Genomic DNA, 17,565 nt, shown 5'->3' on the forward strand with positions numbered 1-17,565 from the left:
ATTATTTTATTAAATTATATTAAAGCAATATAATATTAACTTAAATTCAAATTAAATGAAAAGTTCAAAGTTATAGCTAAAGTTTAATAAGTACTTATTATTAATAATATTTAAAGTATAGCTTTTCCTAAGATATTGTTTGTCTTCTTATGCCTTTTCCTTTGAGCTACTCGCCTCGTCAGGTACAGACTCGTGCTTATCCTTCTGTCCTCGCGTATCAATCCACCCTGTGAAGAACGCTGCTACAAACATAGCCGCAGCCGACCCTGTTCCCAGATGAAAAACACGATCGATGCTGAGTGAATAAGCCTTGATGACTCCAGTCAACTGCTCTGCGGATATGACCTTGCGCATTTCTGCTGCTGATGCTCCCGCTGCAGTGACTGTAGCTGCATCAACCTTAGGCGCCTAATCTCTCAACAACGACTTCAAGCTGGAGCTAAAAACAACGTTTGAAAGTGCAAGGAATATTGATCCGCCGATATACTGACCCAGTACCATAAAGGACATGGCGATGGGAATCATCTGCTGCGAGCATGAATGGGGAATGGCTGTGTATGGTACTTGTTGCATAAGACCTCGTCCAACTCCTGCGAGAAATTGATAACCAACCCACTTTCCAGTGGATGTGTATGGGTCGAGGGTACTGCAGAGGCCTGTGGCGACTGTTAAGAGAGCCGTACCGATGACTGCCTGGGGTAGATAGTATCCCACTTTACTAACTGAATTGGAGACAGAGTCAGCAGAGGCTCTCGTCAGATTGAGCAGAAGGGCCACTTACTGATGATACCGCCCACGATGCTGAAGACAACTGAAGCCAAGATATTTGGCAACATGCTCACACCGCTACCGATAGGGCTCTGTCCAAGAACTGCTTGGAAGTACACCGGCAACCAGTAAGACAACATCAGGGCAGAGCCTATCATGAAGAGAGTCAAGAAGAAGCAAGCAATGACTACTTGCTGCTTCAGCAGCACCGGCGGAATCAGAGATTCATCACCCCTATTCCAGCTCCAAGCGACGTATGCCGTTAGTGAGGCAGCGGATCCGCAGAACAGGCCGATTGTTACTGCGCTACTCCACGGATAGGCGGTGCCGCCCCATTGCAAGGCTAGCATAAGCATAGTAGAAGCGCCCGCGAACATAACAAATCCGATCAAGTCAAGACGCTTGGGAACCTTGCGCGACGGGCGGTACGGGCTGTTGATCTGCTATTTTTATGAACAAGATACCCCCCAGGACTATGGCTCCGATAGGTAAGTTGATGTAGAAGCCTGTAAGTTTACTGCGTTAGTTTGATATCTCGCCCAATGGAATAAGGGCACTTGCACCATCGCCACGAAGCACGCTGCGTAAAGGCTCCTCCGATAAAAGGGCCACTGACAAGCCCTAGTTGAGCAACTGATAGCATCAAACACGGTCAGCGATGAACAAAAGCGCAAAGGGTTAGGCAGCATAGTGCACACTGACCTCCCATCACAAGTCCCATATTCACTATCCATCTTCAGTACCAAATGAATCGAACGCATTCCATGACGTACCTGATCTCTTTTCGGGGCGAATAGCCGATGCGATGATTGTCAAACCCCCAGCAAATATCCCCGCAACACCAATGCCTGCTATCGCGCGTCCGATGATAAGAACATCCGACGAGGGGGCGACGCCGCAAACAAGTGACCCGACTTCAAAGATAGCAAAGAAGGCCAGATAGACCCATTGAAAGAACAGGTTAACACTAAACTTCGATGGTTGATATTTGACGGCTCCTTACTTTGAGAGAGAACTGTGTATATAGCTTGCCAACCAGAGGTTGGATTACTGCGCTGGAGTAGAATATTAGTTAGCATGGCTGGACTCGAACTCCGCAACTGGGAGATGCATACCTTGACAACTGATAAGCTGAGCCATACCAGCTGATGTCTTTGAGCGAGTGGAAATCGGAAGTGATTTGGGGAATAGCCTGTAAAGATATTAGTCTTCTGTGCTTGGTATGCCTTCTAGGCTCGCAGCACCATGACAAAAGCGACTCACAGTTGCTATGATGGATGTGTCCAGCAGTGCAAGGAACGATGCAATGGACACAGCACCCATCACAAGTACCAAAGGCAGTCCTTCCACATAACTCGTCTCAAGCTGCTTGGGTGCATGCTCCTTCGCCGAGGTGACAAGTTCATTTGGCGCTGAAGGCTTACTCTCGATGGCTTGACCATCCTTGGTACGTGACTGGGGGCGCGACTCTCCCTCCATGTTGCTGTGGAGTAGCGATGGTGGCTATAGCAAAATAGTCACGATGTCAGGAAGATGAAGGTTGTCGGATTACAAACGAGCAGGAGTTAAGCCGACATTTCGAGGGAATTTTGAGAGCATTTGAATGGCCCGTGTCTGTGCCGAGGACCCGGAGTCCCTGCTCCAGATCAGCACATCAGCAACGTGTTGACGTAGCATGTCAGATTTTAACCCCTGCAAAGCGCCTGCGGGTCGCACTGACGGGGGCGTGTCTCAGTTGGTGAGGGGAATGACTAGGACTTTTGGGGGGTGTTCCATTGCGTATGCTAGGTACTTCTAGGTACATCGTTGCGAATATTACAAGAAAGTCCGTGCCTTATCATAATCCTGAGGGATTTCTCAGCGCAGTATTTGTTGGTTTGGATTTGCATAATCGTTGGTTGCATGAGTGAAAATAGATTCTCGACTGAGTCAGACGGGATTAGACGGGATTAGACATGCTGACCCGAATGAGCAGACCATGCCATATTGTGCATCTGCTGGGGCACAACCTCTCGCCTCCTCTATATCCGACAAGCTACTTGTAGCAAGGAGGCGTTTGGTACGAGAGTTTCATAACACTGCCAACACATCATAGCCAACGGCCTGTATTGCCAAGAATCAACCCGACAGTCATGAACCACACAAGCTCAACAGAGTCATTCCGTCTTGGAAGTGAAGGTTACTCTTCGGGTGTCACCACAGAAGCCGCCAAGATCGTAGCGATGCTATCTCAAGATAAAGATACGAAGATGATTATCTGTAGTGTCCTGGTCGTTGCATTGACTTCGTGGTATCTAGCCGCAATAATGATGCGTAAAGGCAATACAAGCAAATACGCTGCTCTTAAGCTTGTCTTTAGAGGCTGACGCAAAGTATCGATGATGTGGAACAGTCTAGGGCTTAATACCAGCGTCGTAATGTCTTGCACCACTGTCAACGAGGATAAAGTTGCGCTTGTCCGGGTCACGACGGTCATCGCGCTGCTTGCAAGAATACTTATGAGGCTCTTCTGTTGTCAATCTTCAGCTTGTCAACATTCCATACCATCATCATACTCACATCAATAAACCATCCACAATCATCAGATTCATTATCAAACTCTCGTATTTGTTTTCGCACTCGTCTTACAGAAATGGACCTAGCATTTTATGTCGTCCCCTGTGTCCTGTCCCCATCCGATTACCAGGACGTGCGAAACGCCCACTATAAGGCATATTTACGACATCCCCTACACGCAAGTTTCCCCACGCCGTTGAACGTCGAGCGTATAGGGCATACAAACGATGGGATAGGGAGATACGCCGCCTGAAGGACGATCTCTGGGTTTTTGGCAGCCAGCATGGCCACATGTTCGAACTCTCCCGCGTAGAGCTTGTGGCCTTGAAAAGTCTCGTCTCGCGACTAGTTTCCACGCATTTTAAGCTATGCTTTGCAGCTACATAGCTGCATACTAACAAATTGTAGTCATTGCGCCAGGCAAGCGAGCTTTCTCCGTGATATCACCCTTGGGCATTTGGTGACTAAGCGGAACGATAAAAGCATAAGGACGTGCTCAAATTTTACGTTGTCGAATTGGAGACACAGGTAGATCTCATTTTGGAGTGTCAACTCCAACAAGGCAAACGTTTCCTCGCTGCTCAGAAAGGTGAGCGTATAGTGTTTGTGTGACGAGGCAGTACCATAAACTACTCTAAATTACTAAGAGTTACCATAAAATATATAAAACTCTTCATAGTTTAGCATAGACAGCAGAACCAGCTTAGGTAAAGTTATCATAAAACCATTTCGAGTACCAATTCCCTCCGACAACCATCCTGAGCTCCTCCTCTGTAGGCTCCGTTGCAACACCACAGTCCAAAAGCTCCGTCTGGAAGGCAGTAACATTCACCCGACCAAGTTGCTCAGCCTTGCCTCCAGTGAGAGAGTTCATGAGCGTCAGCGATGTCTCATATCCAGATCCGGCTTGGGCACTGTTCAGAACAAGAACAGATCGACTGGTAGCTCCATAGCTCAGTGACCAGCAGGTGCCGCACAATGGAGAATCAGGGCCCTCAACACCTTCGTAGCCAGCTATCTGATAGGTGACTTGGCCGAGCTTCGTCCAGTCTTGACCTTCGACGATCCGGCCGCCTTTCCAGCATGCTAGCTCGGTGATGGAGGCGTCATCATCGTCGTAGAATCCGCTGTATGTGACTTTGTGACTTAGTAAAGAACCTGGGACGCATGGTCTGGACCTTACCAGTGCTTGCAGTGTTTAAAGATATGCAGGAAGCAATGGTAGCCAGTTTAGAGATGTGCATCTTGAAGTCGAGACGAAGACGATGATGTAAAACTCCAGATAGGCTTACTTAATCTTGCTGAGGCACGAAAAGAGACAAACGATAAAGAATCAAGAAAACGCCAGTGTCTCTTTCTGCCCCCTCTTTGCTGGTGGTATGTCGGTTGTTAGCTGTTGGTTGCATGTCGCAGCCTGATGGGCCCATGAGGTATAAACAGCTGGCCTATTAGGTTTGCTCTGTAGTTTGAGTGGACTCGCTACTGGTGCCGCTCAGATAATTGGAGCGCTCTAGACTATCGCAGATCCTTGATCGCTTTGACCTCGTATAGGCATGCCTGGTAAATGACTGTTAACAGGGCCTCAATCCTAGTACCAACAACCAACAGAAGAATACAAACTTACGAGCTTCCAAGTATGGACATTGGCTAAGTCTACCCCATGCCATTTATCGCAGCTGGTTACCTTCTCCATCTTTGGGCCCCCTGGTCTTTTTCATTAGGCTAGAAGGTTAAGAAGAAATCACCGCATAGCGTTCGGGAAGAAAGAGCTTGTTACTACAAAGCTTCTCATGGTTGCTCTCGTGGTTATCACTGGAAGCAATGTGGAAAGTCGAGAAGCGGCCAGTGGTGCTTGAATGCATCTGGTATGGGAGGTGGTCCATGGAGAACATGTGACAAATACGAAGACTGCGGAACAAACAAGCTCACGTTTGGCTGCGGTAATAATTGTTGGGTCTCTCGCTCATGTGGGTGCAGCTGCTAGATATAGTATCTAAAGATAGAGCGTTCCAGTGGTAGCGTGCATAAAGATTATTCTCCCTCTCTGAAAGTGAGTCCTATCAGTAAATCTCCCTCCTTCGAAAAGATTGGATCTTTCATATCAAAGGTTCCACCGCCCGGAAAGATAAACCGCCCCTGCTGATTCAACGCCTCCTCCAAATTATGCGCCATGCTCCCTAACCGAAGCCCATACGTCTCAATATAACTTTCAATTCGCTTTTTTAAAGGCCACTTCTTCCTATCTTCCGCCATTTCTTGTATCCATTTCTCCCACTCCTCAGCTGCCGCCCCTGTGCCGTCAACATGGGCAGTATCCTTGACAATGTCGACATCGACAATTGGCTTCTTTGATTCGACTCGGACTAGCAATTTTGCATCTGTCTCAATCGCTCTTAGCTCGATGGTGGTGCTCCATTGGATCTTGCATACAAGCTGGAGATCTGATGATCCAACTTTGGATTTGACTGTACGTTGGGTATCTGTTTTGAGCTCTGTCGTTATTGTGACCTTGCCAGTACCAACCTGCGGCTCGACGACACAAGAGAGCTCAGCTTTGTTATACCAGTAATGTTCTTTCGTAGCTACATACTTGACACTTTCGGATTTATCATCTTCCCATTGCGCAGAGTTTTCGTCCACGTCATGGTATGTCATCTGAACCCCAGCACCTCTCTTCAAGTTCAAGCTCGCGTCCTGCGGCCTCTTCAAGATCCACTCCTCGTCGCCCCTGAATTGGTACTTGAGGATGTAATCACTGAACTCGGTGCAGGTGTTTCCAATGTGATTGGCCATTTTCCAAGGACCAGCGATAGCAGGCTGGAGCTTCTCAGCTAGGTACTGGTCAAGGAAGATTCCTCGCGACATTGCCAAGGTACCGCCAATTCCGTTGTAGAACCAATCGCCTGACCACTGAAGGTCTTGACTGGGCATCTTTCGGAACTGTGTCATTTCAGTAAAGAGAAACGCGTTATGGTCGCTCTGTTCACCTCCGGCCAGGACCTCTTTCCCATCAGGTCGATAATTGATGGTCTGCAGCCTGACTGAGGTGGGAGGAAAATGGGGAGCTTTCTGAGACACGTCCTTGAGACGTTGTTCTGGCGTCTTTCCGTCGGATGGAGCATCTATCTTCACAGTGTAGCCAAGGATGTTGTGATCATTCTCCTTCAGAAGGACTGATTCCAAATGCGTAATTAGAAACATGCGTATCTCTGCCCGGCATGTAGCCTTTTGAGCTTCTGGCACGCCTGGGATACTGCAGTGATCCCAAGCAATATTGAGAATTTCAGGAGTTCCAAAGTCGATCAGCAGCTGATTCACGCTGTAAGATCCTGGAAGCTCAATTGCGTTCCTAATCTTATCTGGAATAATAGCCATTTTCTTGAAGGAAAAGTCCACAAAGAACGCCAGGGACCAGTCAGATACATCAACCTTGACACGCGTCGGTGGTCCAACTGGCAGGGGGAAGCCATCTTCATCGTACTGGGGCGTACTACCGGGCTGCTCGAAGTAGTAATACGTCCCGCTTTCGAAATTGAGGTAGAAGATGGCCTGATCAGCGTTCTCCTTGTCGATCAAGTGCACCGAAGGCGACGACAATGTTCCTTTGAGTCCATATGTTGGAAACATGGCTTTGAACTCCTTGAGTCTCTCGTTACGCATGAAATGAAGTGCCAAGGTCTCATTGATGTTACCCTGAGATAGAGCAATGACCTGGTCATAGTCTTGGAGCTGTAGCCCCAGGCGGGAAGGGGATTGCAGCGTGTTAGACATGATGGGTATCACAGATAGAACAGAGAAAGACAGTTGTTGGTGAGGAAAAGGCCAGAATTGGAGGGTTGTCTGTGTCCGCCCTGCTCTTATCTGAACAGCCAAGACCTCGCAAAGACTGTGGGCTGTGAACACGGAGGATCAAATCAATCTATTGGCTCTGATGGGGGGAAAAGCAACGACTTAGCGTCAAGGTCGCCTGATGATTGGCCGTGCTTGCGAGTTCCGTAAATGTCTGGAACGGTCCGAAGTGTCAGCTATTCCGAATACATCATAGTGGGATCACGCCAAGCCAATATTGCAGTCACCTGCATCGATAGTCTTGTCAACCAAGGCCTAAATCATGCACGCAAGACTGGTTTGGGTGCGGAATGCCCCGTTGCTGATGATAACTAGCTGTTCTGACCATGACTTAGGCAATTGCTTGTCGGCCTTTCAAAACATGCTCTACTGGCACAAATTTTCTCTTACTCCCGTCTTGCCCCATATCTCAAGTCGCATTCATGCGCTTTTCCATCTTTCTGCTTGTTCATATACTCTAATCCCTACCACGCTATTAAAATGCCCAAAGTCACGTCCAGCTGCGAGTTGATGGACAATGCGTTCCCCGCAGGCGAAGTCAAACTCAAAGGCGACTTTTTCGTCGCCCAAGATGAAGCAGGCGAGAACATGATATTCTCGATCGACGATGACGGCGCGCTTCAATTGATTCTCAGAGATGAAATGGGAGATAACGACATTGTTCATCTAAGCTCCAAGTTCGGAGTGGCCGCCACTCAAGTTGTCACCGCTTTGGCCGTAAACCAAGACATAGACGGCACTATCCATCTTGTCTTCGCCGCCAACCAGAAAGATGGCTCTAGCAAGCTATATGTTGTTGAGCCCATGGCAGCGAAGAGGCAGGACTGGAACACGACTGAAAGCCTGACCGGTCGATTGTACTCGGGCGAGCAGTGGGCTATAAACATTCGAGAATTCCTCATTGTAAGGATCATTGCTGCTATGCACCAATACCATGCTGACGAGAACTAGGGATCAAGCAATGACAAGAAGAACTCATACCCGTGCTTCTATATGACGTTTAATCACATCGATAAGACAACTGGAGATGTATGGGCAGTGTGCGTCGACCCCGCTACTCGTCAATGGTCTCGACAAAAGACATTCGAGCTGCCAACCAACGCAATCAAAGTCCTTGACAAATGCCCTGCCAACATACCCCTTCATCGCGGACTCTTCGTTCTATACGAGGAAAGCGACTCACTGCAGCTCAAGTTTGTTGGATTCAACCCAATCAAAGAAAATCCCACACTGCGAAGCTTTCCCCAGCCAGTACCCAAGGGCGCTACGGCGTTGGCCTCTTTCGAGAGCCACTCAGGCTTCACAGATCTTCTGGTCTCTGGCGCCGATGGTTTAAGCTACAGAACTGCACAGCAGGTATTCCAAGTCGACAAGACTCCCTTCACGATTCTCAGCTCTGACCCCGCGTTTCATAATGCTACACAAATGCAGGTTGCTCAGACAAAAGATCATCTGTCGATCTGGACTTTAAGCCCCGAGAAGGCTTTGTCATATCAAGAGTTCTCAGTACCAGAAAAGGGGCAGCTACCTACTGAAGTTTCACCTGCCATACCACTTTTGGACAAGGTGGGAAAAGATGGTAGATTTGCTTGTTTGAGGAACCCGAAGCTGGGACAAAGACTTTTCTTTGTTGATGACACTGGCTCTATCAGGGTGTTTGAGCAGAGTATTGAGAGTGGATTGTGGCAGCAACCCACGGAAGTCTCTATTCCCCATTCTGACAAGATGATTGAGTTCTCTTCGCATACTATCCTTGTCACTGTCGAAGAGAATGACGGCACACCGATGACTCTAGAGCCCTTACTTCTGTCCAGCTCGATTTCGGTGGAGTGTCTCGTCAATGGTGTCTGGATTCGTACGTCGCCCACGGACAAAAAAGAAGTATCTACTGATGCATCGGGTCAACTGACCGTCATCATCCGAAGCGAAGGTCTTAGTACACCAGTTATAACCCTAACTAGTGGAACTCCAGGCAAGAAGATCTTCTCAGGCGGTAGGCTAGAGATTGACCCTATGCAGAAGCTCTGGTCTACCATCGGAAAGATCTCATCGGCTCAGGACCTCAGGAACATGAAGCTCCCTGATGGATCCAGCTTTGTGCGAGAAGGCCTTTCTGAGAAAGAACTTGAAGAGGCTGCAAAGACGCTTTTACATTTACACAAGGTGAAAAGCGAGATGGCTGATGATGAGGCAAACGGCATCTTCACTTTGATGAGGCAAGGCTTTCAAACTATCGCGCATCGTGCTTGGGGAGCTATCAAGAGCATCAGTGATAAGATCAAAGAAGTCGTGGAAAGCGGCGTCAACAAGGTGATGGAGGTAGTCGACATTGCTGTAAAGAAAGTCAAAGAAGCCTGGAACTTTGTCGTCGAGGTGAAGGATAAGGTATGGAACTTTGTCCTCGAAACCGCATCTCAGGTCGCAGCAGCTATGCAAACCGTCCTGGACACCGTTGTGAAAGGTTGGGAATATATCAAGGAAAAGCTTGGGTTCATCTTTAACTGGGGCGATATCGTCAAGACCAAGAACATGATCGCCAACATGACGACTCAGGGTATACTGCTTCTGGCAGATGGTACACCCTACATTGAGATCAAGGCTCATGCTTTCTTCGACAAGATGCGGGCCAAGATCAAAGAGCTCAAGGACAGCAAGCTACCCCCTGGCTTCAACGATCTCAAAGCTGGTAAGAATGAGGAGATGCGGAAGAAAGCAAGGGAAAAGGATGGTGCCAAGGACGAGATCAACAAGGCGGACAAGGATACCAAAACGCCACAAGCGCAGTATGGCTCCTATCATTTAAAGCACAGTCGAGGCAACGAAGCAAAGAAGAGCACGCCTTTCGATCGTATTCTTGACAGGCTCAGCGATGTCATGGAAGAAGCAGGACAGCTCGCTTCTCGGCTATGGGACAACATCAAGGATCTCATCGACCTTCATGGCGAAGTATCCATCGGCACTCTTTTGACGAAGCTAGGCTTTGAACTTCTAGAGGATATCCTTGATGTGGTGGAGAGCATGCTGATGGCATTTCTGGGGAACGTCAGCGACTTGCTCGTGTTGATTGCTGACAAGATCAATGAGACCATCAAGATCCCAGTTCTGAGCGCTTTGTACAGGAAAGTCAGTGGAGGGGCTGAGCTTACACTTCTCGATGCGATCAGCCTGGTCATCGCAATCCCAGCTACTATTGTGTTCAAGGTTGTGAATGGGGAGAGTCCATCTAAGATGGAGGGCGCGGAATGGCTTACCAAGCCTAATGCTCTGCGTGGGAAACTTCGTGCACGGATGGCTGGTCTCATCAGTGATTCTATCGAGGCTTCATATGCGCCTGTCATTACCAAGAGAGCCGTGGCCATTCCTATCAACCAGGACAACGACACAAGCTCCGCTGAGAAGCTCGTCAATAGGAACTCCGACTTGGGTCCTGTTGTTGGAGCGCTACAAGCCCAAACCTTTTCGATCGCACCGTCAGATCACGAGAGCGACGAGGAAGACAGACGAAAAAACCAGATGGAGAAGGGCTACAGGGAATACCGCGAGACAGCTCACCCCATCATACGTCTGTTGCAATCAGAACTGCCCTCCACTTCAATTCTCGACTACACATTCATTATATGGCCGACCCTGTTAGATCCAGTGTCAAGCCGTTCAAGCCGTAACTTCTTGTCATCCTTAGCGTCACTGCTCAGATGGATCTGTTCCGTAGATCGCTTCGTGACATTTCAAAACAAAAACATCTTATCAGCAGATACAGACACACCCGGCTTCCTTCCCAAATTCGCTCTCTGGATCGCCAGTGGTATTCCAATTCTCGGCTCGTTTATCCACAAGAAGCTCGGCCACTGTCTTGGTGTCATCTCTGGGTGTGTCCAGGTACTCCTGCTTTATTATGAGCAGTGGGAAGTGTACATGCACTATAACGAGTACTCGCTTTATCTAGCTCTCGAGGAATGGCTGATCACCGTCGCGAAACTTGTTCATTACAGTGCAGGGTGGAGTCAGAATCGAGCTACTGCCAAGGTGGCACTGGTGTTGTGTGATGCTGGGATGGCAATGGCGATGGCGAGATCAATTGCTGAAGGGATGGGGAAAACGAAGCGCCTTTATTCTGGGGTAAACCCTTGTCCGTGAGAAAGTAGACAATTTACTACTATATAAAAAACACCAATGGAATTTATAGTTTTTGAATGGAATATTCTTCTGATTGAGGAAATGGACACTGCCCCTTATTAACAGTGCGGCCCCTTCTCTTGGTAACAAGCTTCAAGACCATCATTCCACTATTCCAACCCAGGGACTTCTCCAGCTGAGAACAGAGGAGACGGAAGATCACCGTCCAAAAACTTTCCAACAAGTCCTGCATAATACCCTGCGTACTGAAACAAGTGCCCATGACCACTACCCGGAAGCATGACAAAGTTGGCTCTAGAGAGCTGTCTTGCAAGAACGAAAGAATTCTGCGTCGGGACAATGAGATCATTATCACCACAAGTCACAAGCGCATCCTTCTGAATGGCCTGTAAAAGAGCATACGGAAGCGGATCTGCATCCCATGTAAGGTACGCTTGAGTCAGATTGAGGAGAGGCTTTCCCGTGGTGAATAGTGCGATCTCGGGCTCGCCATTCTTGCCAGCGACGCCAGCTCGTGACGAAGTGCTTCTGTTGAGCCACGCAGCACCTTCGTCTCCTGTAGTGGGAGGAAAGAAAGCACCGATGGTAGGTGGTCCGGGAGTAGGGCTGAAGACAATAGATTGGATCTCATTCATAGGACGCACCAAACCAGCTCCAAGACTGGGGCCTGTGCCTGCAAGGATCAATTTGCGAACGGTATCGGGAGAATCGAGCACAAGTTGTTGCGCGATATACCCTCCCATAGAGAAGCCCAAGACGTCAACTTCCTTGACATTAAGCTTCAAGAGCAGAACGTTGAGAAAGGCGAGGAGATTGATGGCAAAGCCCTTGATGCTTGTCGCGACGGGTCCCTTGCTATGACCAAGGCCAGCGTAGTCATACGCGATAAGCTGGCGACCTGATGCAGTGAGATTGTTTATCAGCTCAGGATCCCAGGTATCGATGGTAGATCGGACATGATTGAGCATGAGAAGTGGAGGGTGAGAACTATTCGACTTGCCGATGAGACGATAGGCAAAGTCGATCCCATCAGCACTGAGAAACAATGTCTTTGCAGTCTCTTGAGTAGACATATCGTAAGAGGAGATTTTTGGTATTATTGAAAGTATGAACAAATTATTGCTTGTAAGGAGGAGATACCTGAAGCCTTTTAAACATATCCGTTGTCTTACTTCTTTGTAAATCCTGCACCGGCTTGTTCTACAAATGAACCCGTTGCTATTTCATTTCCGCCCAGGCGCCCGTGCATTAGAAATGGCTGTCGGTCAGAAATATTAACAATGCAAGAAGAACCTGACGGCTGACGTGACCTAAAATCTGACTAGGACCGGGACTCTCACTAAGCATATCAGTAATCAGGCCGGCCATATGACAACGCCCGGTAAAATTATCTAAATCAGAGCGAAGTATCATTTTAATCCCTAGGGACGAAGACTCATCGTCACAAAGATAGAAAAAGGAATATACCATTAATACTTCCTATTTACTTGGGTCCACCCATAGTCTTCCTACTACCTCTTCTTTTTCTATCTCTTCCAGGCCATTGGGGATATCCAGGAAGGGAATTTCTTTCAGAATTGGATCAATGCGTTTCTCCTCTAACAATCGCAAGACTCCCTTGGTTGCAGCCAAGTCAGATCCTAGTGTTCCTGCCACTGTCACTGACTTCAACACCACATCCTGGGTTGGCAGGGTCATGATCTCGTTGCCCAATCCAACCACTACTACTGTCCCACCTGGCTTTACCGCCGTTACAGAAGAAGCTGTGGTGCCACCGGCACATGCAAAATCGACAATTACGTCCAACGTGACGTCCTTTAGCTCCTCGAGGGATTCAAAGCAGCCAGCCGCCCCTAGCTTCAGGCCTTCCTCAAGCTTATGCTTTTGTAAGTCGAATCCATAAACTTTCGCCCCAGCTATGATAGAAAATTGGAGGCCTGCCATTCCAAGGCCCCCTAGGCCGATCACTCCCATGGTAACCCCGGGCTTTGCTCCGGCCTTGGACATGACAGCAAAGTAAGATGTGGCCAGTGCGTCCATAGCCACTGCGGCCTGGGCAAAAGAAACATTGTCGGGGATTTTGATAAGCCGGTTGACAGGTGCTGCAACATATTCGGCGTATCCTCCGTCAAATCCAAGTCCAACAGCAAAGGCCCAGTCGTGCTCCTCTACAGGTTGACAGATAATGAGACAAGCAACCCGATCACCCGGGTGATAGTCTTTGACGGATGAGCCGACTTTGGTGACTATACCCGCAACTTCATGCCCGCATATGAGAGGTTTCTTTATCCAGCCATCGTAATAACCTTTGAGAAGATGGCAGTCTGAGTGGCACATGCCCGCGGCCTTGACCTGAATCTGTACATGCTCAGGTCCGGGCTCAGGAATGGGAGCGTCGATGAGTTCCAAGCCCGACTCAACGCTGGAGTATTGGAAGGCCTTCATTTTTCAAGGGAGGAAATGGCAATTTGGAAGATGGGGTATGAGTATATGTAAATCGTACGTCAAATAAGCTGAGATATTTGGCAGGGCCAGTGCATCCTTTAATAATCGGAGAGGCAGTTGCTGACAAGTATCGGCAAATAACAAATACAGGTGCTAGTATTGGAGGAATATCAGATACAAAATTGCAGCTCATGTACCCAATACTGGTAACAAGAAGGTCGTACTGCATTCTTTCACATAATCCAAGCTGAGACGAATTTCCTTGACTGGTGGCTATTGGCTACAGCTAGAAAGCACTAACGTTGATGGAGGTACCCACGACACGCACATGACGTATAAACAAAGGAAAGTATTCGCACTGTACGCTGCCGCAGCGAGCGGGCTCTCCTTGGCGGCACCGCTTGCAGCTAGGTCAAGTGCCTCTGCCCCATGAGGTACTAATGGGATAGCGTCCTTTAGCTCCAATTTTGCTGGAACGCTTGGGCTTCCTCGGCAACTCTCGGTGTCTTTCGTGTATCCCGGATTCACCAAGGAATGGATGCAGGTCGCTGCGGTAGATACCCGGAGTGCGGACTGCGGAGGTGGGCACTGCTAAACCTGCCGCAGTGCGGAAGTTATGTGTAACACGAACTCGTTGTGTTGAGAGAGTAGCACGACCCATGTTACATGTACAATGGGTCGTACCATGTCTGGATTGTGTGCTTCCGAGTTGAAGACGTTGATATAAGGGTAGTCACTCCAACCCGTCAATTTCACTTAGTCCTAGAGCACCTCAATAATACCAATCATTCTTTGTATTAAATTGATCCTCTACTTCAGCTCCAAAATGGCTGCCCTTAGCAACAGACAAGTCAAGAACAGCAAGTTCAGCACTGACCTTGCTGACCATTCAGAGAGTCATGCCTCCAAGACCGGCCTGTACGCCGACAACCAAGAGCTTGATGTTCTCGTCATCGGTGCTGGTTTCGGTAAGCTTGCCGCTGTTCAACACGTATGGCATATAGCAATCTAATAATATTGCAGCGGGAGTGTACATGCTCAAAACACTTCGTGAACGCGGTCTGAAGACGGTCATCTTCGAAGCTGGAAACGATCTTGGCGGCACTTGGCGATGGAACTGCTATCCTGGCGCTGCAGTCGACTCTGAAGTTCCCGAGTATGAGTATTCCTGGCCTGAAGTATATAACACTTGGTCTTGGCGCACCAACTACCCAAACTTCCAAGATCTTCGCAACTACTTTGATCACGTAGATAAGATCATGAAGATCAAGAAAGATTGCTCTTTCAATACTAGGGTCGTCGGGGCATATTTTTCGACAGGTGAAGGGAAGTGGTCAGTTGAGACTGCAGATGGTCGAACGACAAAGACGAAATATCTCGTGCTGGGTACTGGTGTTGTGAGTCTATGACTTTTAGATGACCTTCCTCGCTGCGCTATTGCTTTACTAACGATGCACTGCTTCATATAGTTTTCCAAAAGGTTTGTCCCCAGTTGGCCAGGAGTGGATAAGTTCAAGGGCATCATTCACCATTCGTCATTCTGGCCTGACAAGGAGATTGACGTTAAAGGAAAACGTTGCGGTATCATCGGCACTGGAGCGTCTGGTGTGCAAATCACCCAAGCCTGGGGCCCAAAAGCCGCTGAGGTCAAAGTCTTTCAAAGGACCCCTAACCTTGCTGTTCCCATGCGGAGAAAGGCCCTCCCTGCTGAAGGCCAAGATAAGAAGCTTTATCCCGAACTATTCAAGCTCCGTGAGACAAGCTTTGCAGGTTTTACCTATGACTGGTGTGAGCGCAGTACCTTTGATGACACACCAGAGGAGCGTGAAGTTTTTTACGAGAAACTCTGGCAAGATGGTGGCTTCCGGTTCTGGGTTGCTAACTATAAGGATACTCTTCTTGACCCAAAGGCTAATGAGGAGGCCTATCGCTTCTGGGCCAAGAAGACAAGGGCTCGTATCAACTCTGAGAAGACTAGGGATTTACTGGCACCACTTGAAATGCCACACTACTTTGGCGTAAAGCGCCCTTGTCTGGAAGAGACATATTACGAACAGTTCAACAGAGATTCAGTACACGTCTTGGATACCAAGAACAACCCGGTCCGCGAGTTCACCGAGACAGGTATCACCCTCGAAGACGGGACTCATCACGAATTGGACGTCATCGCCGTCGCTACTGGCTTCGTAAGTTCTTTCGCTTCAGTTTATGAACTAGGACCTAACATTTGCAGGACGTATCTACCGGCTCCATGACCCAGCTAGGCCTTCACAGCATCAATGGAACTGACCTCGAGAAAGACTGGCTCCCTGGGGCCAAGACTTATCTCGGCACGACCGTGCCTGGTTACCCGAACATGTTCTCCATGTACGGTGCCCAGGCCCCGACCCTCCTGAGCAACGGCCCGACGACAGTGGAGATCCAAGGCCGATGGGTCACTGATGCCATTATGAAGATGGAGCGCCGAGGCATCAAATACATCAATCCAACGACTGAAGCCGCCGACAAGTGGAAGCAGCATGTTGTGGACCTGAATAACGCAACCTTGTTTCCTACCACCAAGTCCACGTATATGGGGGGCAATGTCCCTGGCAAGGCGTTTGAACCTCTGGCCTATGCTGCCGGTATCCCGACTTACAAGAATGAGATCCGAGCTGCGTTGGATAATTGGACGGAAGGTTTTGAAGTTATCCAGATTTGATGAAGTTTATTTGTACGAGGGATTTATCCTTTGTTCCTATTAATATTGTTAGTACTTATAAAAGATACTATTAAAGAGATTCTTTATTATATGGATTAATTTCTCGATACCAGCTATATGCTACTTGAAGATTAATGAAGATTGGTTAAACCATCATTTCTGCTGCGTTAAGCAAGGGCTAGAAATGGCGAACCATTCTTCAGTGCTTTCCGCCGAGCAAGAGACATCCCAGCATAGAGATAAAGCTCTTTATGACCGTTTAGAATTATATTCATTGACTCCTCCAGTATAGGTGTTGCATGGTAAGGGATATCAGCTCTCAGTCACAGGTCTCAACTGTAGACAACACATCTAGCTCACAAATTATATATAGTAACTCATTACATTTAGTTGGCTCCGTATTGTTCAAGTCGCGCGACTGATGGTATAGTACAGATGGATTTTTAAAATAGACTTATATAAGGAACATTCATGATGGATTGAGGCTAAGGGTGGACTCAAGACTGCATGAAATACGGTTGATATGTCTCGGCTTTGCTATCATTAACCTCGGGTTACCAGCATTAACCGCGGGTTATCATCGATGCTTGTTCGCGAACTAGTATGTTCTAAGTGAGAATACTAACTAACCAAGGTTTTCTGTGCTGATTTTAGCTCCCAGTAGCAAGTCCCAACTACCCATAACACATCTGGCTAACCACTTCGACATTATACCACGAGTTAGAATACGAAACTAGCTTATTTAACTAAATACCAACACTCAATCCTGCGAGAAGGCATACCTTGTGATTCCTCCTGGCTTAATTCATATCGTTACTCTGGCAGAACAATTCACTGCCTGATAGCTACAAAAGGTATAGCCTGTATTATTTAGGATGGTACTCCCTGAACACCAGAACACTTAGCAATCCTCTACTACTATCTACAACCCCGCAAGCTAAAACAACCGCACGCTAGTACTCCGCAAGCTAATTTAGTCACTTCATAGGCATCGAGACAGGCAGAATGCCAAGTATTATTGGTAGATCATAGCAAACCAAGTCGTAAGCTGTCCCCATTTCGGCTCGTAAGCCGCAGGTGAGGCATTTTCTGAGCAACTACCGGTGCACACA

At 48.1% G+C, this 17,565-nt stretch overlaps 7 protein-coding genes across 7 annotated transcripts; 2 read left to right on the top strand and 5 right to left on the bottom strand.

Moving 5' to 3' along the window:
• Positions 1–147: 147 nt before the first annotated feature.
• FSUBG_10947 (major facilitator superfamily transporter) lies at positions 148–2,247 on the bottom strand (the record flags this gene model as incomplete). Its single annotated transcript, XM_036675577.1, has 7 exons — positions 148–374; positions 492–722; positions 782–1,200; positions 1,467–1,494; positions 1,542–1,735; positions 1,884–1,960; positions 2,032–2,247. 7 exons carry the CDS (start codon positions 2,245–2,247, stop codon positions 148–150), a joined length of 1,392 nt encoding a protein of 463 aa, XP_036533581.1.
• Positions 2,248–4,027: 1,780 nt separating this feature from the next.
• Positions 4,028–4,568, bottom strand: FSUBG_10948 (rot1; the record flags this gene model as incomplete). The annotated part of the gene is made up of 2 exons (XM_036675578.1): positions 4,028–4,461; positions 4,508–4,568. The coding sequence occupies 2 exons, from the start codon at positions 4,566–4,568 to the stop codon at positions 4,028–4,030; spliced, it is 495 nt and encodes a 164-aa protein (XP_036533582.1).
• Positions 4,569–5,355: 787 nt separating this feature from the next.
• FSUBG_10949 (uncharacterized protein) lies at positions 5,356–7,095 on the bottom strand (the record flags this gene model as incomplete). Its single annotated transcript, XM_036675579.1, has 1 exon — positions 5,356–7,095. One exon carries the CDS (start codon positions 7,093–7,095, stop codon positions 5,356–5,358), a length of 1,740 nt encoding a protein of 579 aa, XP_036533583.1.
• A 558-nt stretch (positions 7,096–7,653) lies between these two features.
• Positions 7,654–11,307, top strand: FSUBG_10950 (uncharacterized protein; the record flags this gene model as incomplete). Its single annotated transcript, XM_036675581.1, has 2 exons — positions 7,654–8,076; positions 8,125–11,307. The coding sequence occupies 2 exons, from the start codon at positions 7,654–7,656 to the stop codon at positions 11,305–11,307; spliced, it is 3,606 nt and encodes a 1,201-aa protein (XP_036533584.1).
• A 149-nt stretch (positions 11,308–11,456) lies between these two features.
• FSUBG_10951 (2-hydroxymuconic semialdehyde hydrolase) lies at positions 11,457–12,380 on the bottom strand (the record flags this gene model as incomplete). The annotated part of the gene is made up of 1 exon (XM_036675582.1): positions 11,457–12,380. The coding sequence occupies one exon, from the start codon at positions 12,378–12,380 to the stop codon at positions 11,457–11,459; it is 924 nt and encodes a 307-aa protein (XP_036533585.1).
• Positions 12,381–12,786: 406 nt separating this feature from the next.
• On the bottom strand, positions 12,787–13,752 carry FSUBG_10952 (alcohol dehydrogenase like domain protein; the record flags this gene model as incomplete). The annotated part of the gene is made up of 1 exon (XM_036675583.1): positions 12,787–13,752. The coding sequence occupies one exon, from the start codon at positions 13,750–13,752 to the stop codon at positions 12,787–12,789; it is 966 nt and encodes a 321-aa protein (XP_036533586.1).
• Positions 13,753–14,578: 826 nt separating this feature from the next.
• FSUBG_10953 (steroid monooxygenase) lies at positions 14,579–16,453 on the top strand (the record flags this gene model as incomplete). The annotated part of the gene is made up of 4 exons (XM_036675584.1): positions 14,579–14,720; positions 14,776–15,149; positions 15,222–15,938; positions 15,986–16,453. 4 exons carry the CDS (start codon positions 14,579–14,581, stop codon positions 16,451–16,453), a joined length of 1,701 nt encoding a protein of 566 aa, XP_036533587.1.
• Positions 16,454–17,565: the final 1,112 nt, after the last annotated feature.

Source organism: Fusarium subglutinans, assembly GCF_013396075.1.
Source record: "Fusarium subglutinans strain NRRL 66333 chromosome Unknown NRRL66333_c0000197, whole genome shotgun sequence".
Classification (NCBI taxonomy): domain Eukaryota; kingdom Fungi; phylum Ascomycota; class Sordariomycetes; order Hypocreales; family Nectriaceae; genus Fusarium; species Fusarium subglutinans.